General features: G+C 41.9%; 1 protein-coding gene and 2 long non-coding RNA genes across 3 annotated transcripts; 2 read left to right on the plus strand and 1 right to left on the minus strand.

The window, feature by feature from the left end:
- Positions 1–1,075: 1,075 nt before the first annotated feature.
- LOC128735997 (uncharacterized) lies at positions 1,076–1,645 on the minus strand. The gene has a single exon (XM_053830483.1). The coding sequence runs from the start codon at positions 1,643–1,645 to the stop codon at positions 1,076–1,078; it is 570 nt and encodes a 189-aa protein (XP_053686458.1).
- Positions 1,646–5,041: 3,396 nt separating this feature from the next.
- On the plus strand, positions 5,042–5,518 carry LOC128737163 (uncharacterized). The gene is made up of 3 exons (XR_008412026.1): positions 5,042–5,267; positions 5,355–5,426; positions 5,498–5,518. It is a non-coding gene; the product is annotated as an uncharacterized LOC128737163 (long non-coding RNA).
- A 5-nt stretch (positions 5,519–5,523) lies between these two features.
- On the plus strand, positions 5,524–6,047 carry LOC128737162 (uncharacterized). Its single transcript, XR_008412025.1, has 3 exons — positions 5,524–5,598; positions 5,666–5,751; positions 5,811–6,047. It is a non-coding gene; the product is annotated as an uncharacterized LOC128737162 (long non-coding RNA).
- Positions 6,048–9,273: the final 3,226 nt, after the last annotated feature.

Raw genomic sequence — 9,273 nt, forward strand, 5'->3', positions numbered from 1 at the left:
AATCGTATGATTCAATACTACAAGAAAACAACCAAACATGTAACGAATAAACATGTGCATGAAAGAAGTCGGTCGGGCTCCGTCCAACACAAACGAATATTTTGCTTGCGTCGGACCGACGTCCGGGTGACAAACTATTACTGTGAACAGCCGATTTGATGACAAAAAGAGAAACGAAAAAATACGTCACCGAATGCTTCCAGTCAGTTTGCAGTTTATATTCTCAAAGCGCAAAGCAAAACGGGAGATCGACTTTTTGCTTTTGCTGAGATGCCGCATGAATTGTAAGACGGCAGATTGACTGGATTCAAAAAACAGTCAAATGATCGTTCAAAAAGGGGAGTTTGAATGCGGAAAGTTCGCATTCACGGCAGTCACATTCAACTTGCGATCCCTTTTCAAGCCCTGCTCTGAACTCAAAGAAGAAATTGTCAGGAATAACCATCAGGTTGCAAAACTCGCCGACAAGGTCAATGCTGCAACCCCGATGCGGATTCTTGACCGCGATCGTCCTTCTAAACGTCGCCGAGGTGACTCGGTGACTCCGAATAAACCGGCCACCGGAACGAGGCCCGTCGAGAACCGTGATAAGCTTGTGGTCAGTTCCCCACCCAATTTATTCTGGGTGTACTTGTCGCGTTTCCACCCCACCGTGACCACTGACGTCGTCGAAGGACTAGTTCGGGATGGCCTACAGATTCGGGATGCCATTCGAGTTGTTCCCTTAGTACGAAAGGGTACTGACCTCCAGTCGCTAAATTTCGTGTCCTTCAAGGTTGGCATTCCCTTGAAATACAAAATTGCGGCCTTGACCCCCGACTGTTGGCCACAAGGAGTCGCTTTTAGGGAATTCGACGACGCTCGTTCGAATCCAGCGGTATGGCTTCCCCCTATCCCCACCGCTCCGCCTGCAACTCCAGCCGTTAAACCAACCGGTAACCCTGCTGTTGACACCTTATCCGTGACTCCGATGGAGCTGGACTCTCCAGCCCCTTTAGAGCCGTCGACTTCAGACGCATAGTTGTTGAAATTCAGGCGATACCGGAATGCATTGAGTACAGCATCATGAAAGCCCCTAACGACCTGGATCCTTGGAGTTCGAAACTATTTTAATTGTTGACTGGTTATCCTCGTGATATGGAACCGGTCCATTGTTAGACAGTCCCAAATCCAGGAGTCCCAAATGACAAGCCTCAGCACAAAGAGCCACTAGCTCGGCTTCCGTTGACGACAAGGATACCGTTGCGTGTTTCCTAGCCATCCAGCTCACAGTTGTCCCAAACACTTTGAAGACAGCTCCAGATACAGATCGCCGATCTACTATATCGCTTGCCCAATCAACATCCGTAAAGACTTCCAACAATGGCCTATCGGTTCCTCCTTGATACATCAACCCTAGCTCCAACGTAGCTTTCACATATCGAAGAATTCGACGCAGATGTACCCAATGTTCATCATTCGGACAGGCCTGAAATTGGCTGAAGTAATTTACAGCGGCAGCCAAATCTGGCCTTGAAGTAAGCGACACGTACATAATACAGCCTACTAATTCACGATATGGAAGCATGGTTCGTTTCGATTCCTCTCTTTTCGCAAGTTTTAGTCGATTCTCCATTGGCGTTGCTATCGGACGGCAGTCCTCCATTTGTCTTTATTGATTTGTCTTTATTGATGTGTAGGCTTTGCCCGTTATCAGACTTAAAAATCAGAGGGGTTGTGTACAAGACACGACCGCATATATAGGTGACGCAGGACTACGTAAGTCTCTTTGTAGTGATAGTGGCATGTATTCATGCTTGTAATCATTCGATTCTTCATGTATACATGCTATATGCAATATATATACATGTAACATTTATCAAAGTAGTAACATTGCATACGTTCAATTCTCAAAAGATTGTGCATTTTAAAACAATTTAACAAAATCAAGAACATAAACTATTGCTTTCCTGCTACCTTACTGAAATTAAAGATTGTTTTTATTATCCATGGTTTCCCACGTTAAAGGGATTTTACCAATTCAATCCTATTTTATCAACAGCACATCTTTTCACTACACTTCTAATGAAACGGCAAGCATACGTATTCATACAGTCGTATTATAACCGAACAGTACAGCAGTAGCACATTTTTCTAACACAGATATCAAGTTCACCTAGGTTTAATCGTCTCGCAGTAAAGAATTTGCGATCTGTTGGGACAATGAACTTGTGTCATTTTTTCTGGCACACTTCCCTAACACAGACATCAAATTAGACTAGGTTTAATCGCGTTCGTAAGAAATCTGTTGGCACGAGGGGCCTTTGTTACTCTCTCTGGTGTACTTCCCAAGCAAGGACATCAAAATGGTCTAGGTTGAACCGCGGTGCTAAGAAATCTTGTTGAAATGAGGGAGCTTGGTCACTTGTTTTGGCGTACTTCCCAAGCACAGATATCAAATTGGTATAGGTTTAGATCATCGTAAAGAATCTTCCAACCAATCACGACGCGAGAATTCTGGTACAACATAGGTTCATTATTTTCAATTTTTCAATAGTTCAACATCAAGAATCCATACTTTTCTTTATTTGGGTCAATTCTTAGAAGATTTTCCGATCGATTGGTGTAAGAATATTGAAAATCGATTGGAAACCCGCTGAGCTATTAGCGCTCAAAACCTTTCATTTTTCGTGACGCTCGCATTTTTCGATTTTTTGGAATGACACCCTATCTCAAAACTTGCCGTAAGACGTAGTCCTACGTCAAAAAATATAAATACATACAAAAAATGACTTATCAACATTACATGGAATTGTTAAAATATTCCCTAAGACTAGATTTTAATTGAACACTAGACATATTAACAGAAATGACGGGATGAAGATTATTGTAAACACCCATTATCCGATACATGGGCTCGTTCCGGGCGTAATTCTGCGACCTGTTTGATAGGTGAAACGGCCTAACTCTTCTTAGGTTGGTTCTACCTTCGTAGTTCGTCACCTGGCTGCACAAATATGGAGCACTGCATTTTCCAGAAACAACGTCTTTGAGAAACAACACATCTATCAAAATTCTTCGATCGCTGAGACTGTTGATTCCTACTAGTAAGCATAGCGATCTGTAGTCCGGCATTTCGTCTCTCCAACCAAGATTACGCACAGCATATCGCACAAATTTTTTCTGTACCCGCTCAATTCGATTGATGTATACGTTATAAATTGGTCGCCACACCACGCTTGCGTACTCGATGGTCGTGCGAACCAAACCATTGTATATAGCGATTATCGTGTACGGATCATCTAGTTCGCGGCTGTATCGCTTCACCATGCCAAATAATGAGTTCGCTTTCGTTACAATTTTCTCGACATGTTTACTAAAGGTCAGTTCACTGTCCATTTCCACGCCTAAATCGCAATGGCACGTTTTCCTTGGGACTAAATCCGCACCGAGATGGTATTCATACTCAATTTTGTTAGAATTGCGACCGAATGAAATCACGTTACACTTGGCAACGTTCACTTTTAACCCAAACAGTTCACAAAAGTGGAGAAAACGATTTAAATTCTCTTGAAGAATCGTACAATCTTTCAAGCCGCGCACAGGTATAAATATTATTACGTCGTCAGTATAAATTAACACGAATACATCCACTAACGTATCTGGGAGTTCATTCATGACAACCACGAATAATAGAGGTCCCAAATGACTCCCTTGAGATACTCCTGAACTTGTTACAAACACTTTGGAGTCAGTGTTGTGTAGCCTTACATACTGCAAACGGTTAGTCAAGTATGAATGCATCCATTCTAAACAGACCCCATCAACTCCATATTTTCGCAAAACCGCAATCATTGCATTTATGTTGACCAAATCAAACGCCTTGGACATAGCTGTATAAATAGTGTCCACTTGGTAACCAGCCGACATCCATTGCACAGTTCTGGAAACAAATTCTGTTAAATTTGTCACTGTTGAGCGTTTTTTAACAAATCCGTGTTGACAGTTTAGGATTAGAGGCTCGATCCACGTATACACATAATCATAAACAATGCTTTCAAACATTTTTGGAATAGCCGATAAAATGGAAACACCTCTATAATTTTCAACAAACGTTTTCGAACCATTTTTGTGAATTGGTACAATATATGATATTTTCCAGATGTCTGGGAACAATCCTGTCGTTAAAGATGTGTTGAAAAGTATGAACAGCGGTAGCAGCAAGCCATCCACACATTTCTTAAGCAAAGAGTTCGGTATCCCATCCGGTCCAGGTCCTTTTGATTCATCTAGCGATTTTATTTTATTACAAATTGTTTCGATATCTAAACTGATTACAGGCATGCTCATGTTGGGTGCGACAAATTCAGAGACATTGGTAACGGTTGCACTGTCGTAGATACTTTTAAAGAAATCAGCAAACAAATCGACGGTGTCTTGAACATTTTCACTTTTCCTGTTATTTAGAACAACGTTTACAGGAACACCTTTGTCTTTACGTTTGCTGTTTATGAAATTCCAGAAACATTTTGGGTTAGACTGGATATTTCTTTGCAGCCCGTCTAAATACGAGCGATGCAGTAATCGGTTTCTTTCTTTGAAGTTGTCTCTTGTCCGATTATACGCAATTTCATCAGCTACATACCGCGTCCGTCGAAATTTGTTGTAGAGCTTCTTTTTTTCCCTAAGCAATTTTATCGTTTCATAATCGAACCATACCGGATATTTGCGGTTGTCTTTCACGTTTCTTACACGGCAATGGCGTGATAATATGCCGTATATAATATAATAAAACACAATCACATTGTAGTCAAGAGCTGTTTCGGTATTCCACGTATCACCGTCAATTATATTCAAAACGGAAAATTTCCGTAGAAAATCCAACATAGAAGCAACGTGAGGTTTCATATCGTCCCTATTAAAAGCATCGTTAGAAATAAATACGCCGCGCCAGTCTACATCTTGTAATTCCTCGGTAATCCGTGCACTCATAGCATCGTCGATTAGGCGAGTGTCTAAAACCTTTATCGCTTTATCGGAGTGTGTGACAAAATCATTGGATGCCATAGGCAACTCAGTAAAAGTAACGTCAATTGACATAGCATTATGATGCACTTCTGTCTTGATCAGCGGATCACTCACCTCAATACGACAGCACTCATCGTCTGTTGTAAACAACAAATCGAGAAATCTGTTGTTTTGATTCGGGATACCGCAAATTTGGAAAAAGCCACAAGCAGCCATCGAATCAACGAACAGTTCTTCTTCTGGCTGGCGTACTTGATAAGGTAAGAAATGCAAATCCTTTTCAGTTTCACGACACCAAGTTGTGTTTTTAAGATTGAAATCACCCACGACAACAATTTTGCTTTCAGGTGACGATGAATCTACAATATTGCGGATGCTTTCTACGTATGATGCATAGCGACCAAAATGCGAATCAGGAGGTATGTATACACAACAAAGAATAATTTCAATTTTGTTCAATCGAATTTTAACGGTAATTTCCTCATTGCAGGACGATTCGAAAATAACGTTATTATAAAACTTCTGATTAACAGCAATCAGTACACCACCGCCGCTGGTTTTATCAGAATTCGATGAGGATCTATCGCAACGGTAAACTACAAACGATCGTGGAAACACAAACGAATTTTGAATTGATTCATTTAAATTTGTTTCACAGAAAGCATAAACATCGAAATCACGCTCCAGTGCGGACATGAAGACAGCTTCGAGCCGGCTACTGCTTCGGATACTATTCATATTCTGGTAATATATGTGCAGGCTTATTTTATTTTTTTCATACTGATAGCAATTTTGTTTAACAGATGAATCACGCAAGCAACAGTTATACACTTCTGGACAAGTGGAATCATTAAGTAACGGTGAAAAACGAGGCGAAGCAGAATATCGGGGATTACTCGTTTGGCTGGCTTGGCGGGGGAATAGGAAATAATTTCGGCTGAATCCCGCGAGTGAATTCAAACTCACGGAAATAAATACCCTTCTGCCAAGATGAGGCAGACATAGCTTTTTCTTTATATTCCGATCCAATTCCAACCTTGAAAGACACATAGCTAAGCTCTTCCAGTCTTCTATCCCGAGGAACAAGTTTAACGATATCAATTGCGGATTCCGGTTCAATTTCCAAATTGCTGCGCACTAAGTTCGAAATTTCTTCCACGGTGGCTCGTGGATCAAATTTCGATAGATACAGCCAGCATTTTGTCTCCTCTCGAGCGAGCGGCACTATTATATTGGCATCGACCTCTTTGTTACCCATAAACTCAGTGCACTGCTGGCTACGCATTACTGCTTCGCCACTGGCACCAACTCGGACACGTTTAGCAGTTTGAGGTGGGAAGTTGAAGCTTGCAGTGCGTTTGGGGGTACGGGGTGTAAGATCAAGAATAGTATTGATCTTTGCGGTATTTTTTTGCACTTCGCTTCGCAACTCTTCTAACACTTTATTCTGTTGCACCTCGAGATGAAGCATAGCTTCGTTTGTAGAAGCGATTGCTTGACGAAATGTGGCATTTTTCATCATTTTGGTGCATGCCGCGTACATCCAAAACAGTTGTTCGCGGCTGCGGATCAACTCCCTTACTTCATTTGTAAGTCCGACACAGTCCAAATGAAATGTAGATTTGCAAAATCCTTTACAGGTTATTTCCTCCTCACCGGGTAACTCATTCGCGCAGGAAAAACAAATGCTCGACATCGTATCGTTGCTTGACGAAAATAAGTTCGAAAAAAGCGAATAACGGCTTGGATTATCGTATGAACTTCACTTGATTCTGATGAATCTGATCTTTGCGTATTAGATAATAGCGATCGCGAATAAAAATTGACAAAACTATCACAGTAATTATAAATTTTATGCGACGAAAATTATCTAAGCGGCACTCACTGCAATTCACTCACATATTTGAAAACGACAGAGCAGGTTCTCCAAGTAACGACGCTGGCTGATTCGCAAGACCTTTTTCTCCACGTCTCTATCGATTCTCATTCCGAGAAAATTCCGAACTTCACCCACGTCAGTCATTTCAAATTTCTTCGCTAGGCATGCCTTCACATTCTTGACAAGTTTCTCGGACGAACTGACCACTAGTACATCGTCGACATATATGACCAGAATTATCTTGTTCAGTCCGGAACCACGGATGTACAAACAAAGATCATTGGCACTTCGCTGGAAGCCAAGCTTTTCGACAAACGTATTGAAACATTCATTCCACTGTCTTGAAGCCTGTTTCAACCCATAAAGCGCACGATTCAACCGACAGAACAGGCCATTCTTCTGTTCGAAGCCCTCTGATTGGGTCATGAATATTTCTTCTGACAGCTCGCCATTCAAAAATGCCGTCTTGACGTCCATTTGATGTACCACCATACTTTCCTGATTGGTCAGTGCCAATACTGCTCGCAACGTATCCAACCGGGCCACCGGGGAGTACGTTTCTGTATAATCGAATCCGCGTTTCTGGCTAAAACCTCGAGCTACTACCCAGTAAATCATTTGACTTGTATATCTCGATTGCAACTGAGAAATACGACATCATATCTGAACGAAAAAGTTATATTTCACGTCAGATAAGAGCATATGTGTACCAAAGTGGAGGCAATATACGTGCGAAACGTTTGACGATTATTTTTAATTCTATCTTGCATTTTATACAGCGGTTTTTATAACACGCAACTTAATACTCCTGAATATATGATTGAGATATAAGTAAATATTGCATCATCTATACTGCTTTATAATTCACAGTCATGAGTTGTATATGAGGACACGTACGACTGCAAAACAACTTATGGTTCACTTTGTTTTGACATACTCTAATCATTATGCAATTCCAATGTTAAATTGACATGAAAACAATTTAATGTGAACTCTCTATTACGATCTTGTGTTATCTGGGTAGTCGCCGTTTGTAGCGGTCTGGTTGTCCGTCCTCACCGGGCTTAATTTTAAATACCCACTTGCAAGAAATAGCACTTCGTCCTTCAGGCAATTTCGACAGGGTCCATGTTCCGTTCCGTTCCATCTCTTCCCGCATCGCCCGCTGCCGCGAAGCCCAATCACTACGTTTACGTAAATCGGACAACGTTTCCGGCAGGTTCTCTACAAATGACAGCGCATTCAACGCATAACTCGCATCCACTTCATAATCATCGTGCCACACAGGAGCACGACGGTTTCGACATGGACGACAACCAGAACTGTCTTCAGCATTTTCTTCATTTTCACTTTCTTCAATCAAACTAGTAAACTCTTCCTCGTCTTCTTCATCTTCAACGAGTTCGGAAACATTTCTGTTTTCCATTTCCGTCTCATCTATAACATCTTCATTACAACGCACTTCAATTATTTCATTCTCGTTTATCACATTCTTCTTGTTCTGCTTTGTGTCGATTTCGTTCGGCAGCACTGTTTCCAAGAAATCGACATCTCGAGCCACAATTATCGACTGCGTTGCCGGATTCCACACCCTGTACCCGCTAGGTGCGTATCCGACAAACAATCCCTTTACCGCATTCGAGTCCAACTTCTTACGACGCTCTTTTGGTACATGAACGAAAACGACGCATCCGAAAACTCGGAGTTTCGATACGTCCGGTTTCCGTCCCTCCCATAATTCAGCAGGAGTTTTGTTCATGTCGTTGGCACTATTTGGACATCGGTTAACAACGTACGCGGCTGTCTGAATTGCTTGTACCCAGAACAACTTATCAATCTTTGCATCTTCAAGCATTGCCCTAGCACGTTCTACAAGAGTACGGTTCATTCTCTCACTTGTTCCATTTTGCTCGGGTGTATATGGAACAGTGAACTCAATCTGTACACCCTTTCGACGGCAGAAAGATTCGAAAGCTTTGTTTTGATATTCCCCGCCATTGTCACACTTGAATCGGGAAATTTTCGAACCGAACTTTGCTGTAACCAATGCTTCGTAATATTAAAAATGTTGAAGCACCTCGTCCTTGGACTTCATAACAAAAACCATAACGAAATGGCTCCAATCGTCTGTAAACGTCACGAAATACCGCTCACCGTTTCGACCAACCGGCGTAATAGGTCCACACACGTCGGAGTGAACGACCTCTAACACTCGCGACGACCGTTTGCCTTCAAATTTCGAAAAAGGTTGACGCGTTTGTTTACCGACGATACAAGGTTCGCACACAATTACACTTTTGTCTTTCGCGGACTGGATTCCATCGACCAGCTGCTTGTTCAACATCAACTCTAGCTGCCAATTGTTCACATGACCCAGCCTACGGCGC

This window comes from Sabethes cyaneus, chromosome 2 (genome assembly GCF_943734655.1).
Source record: "Sabethes cyaneus chromosome 2, idSabCyanKW18_F2, whole genome shotgun sequence".
Classification (NCBI taxonomy): Eukaryota; Metazoa; Arthropoda; class Insecta; order Diptera; family Culicidae; genus Sabethes; species Sabethes cyaneus.

Excerpts from the sequence above, each read along its gene's own strand:
- LOC128735997 (XM_053830483.1), bottom strand. The coding sequence starts at position 1,645 with ATGGAGGACTGCCGTCCGATAGCAACGCCAATGGAGAATCGACTAAAA.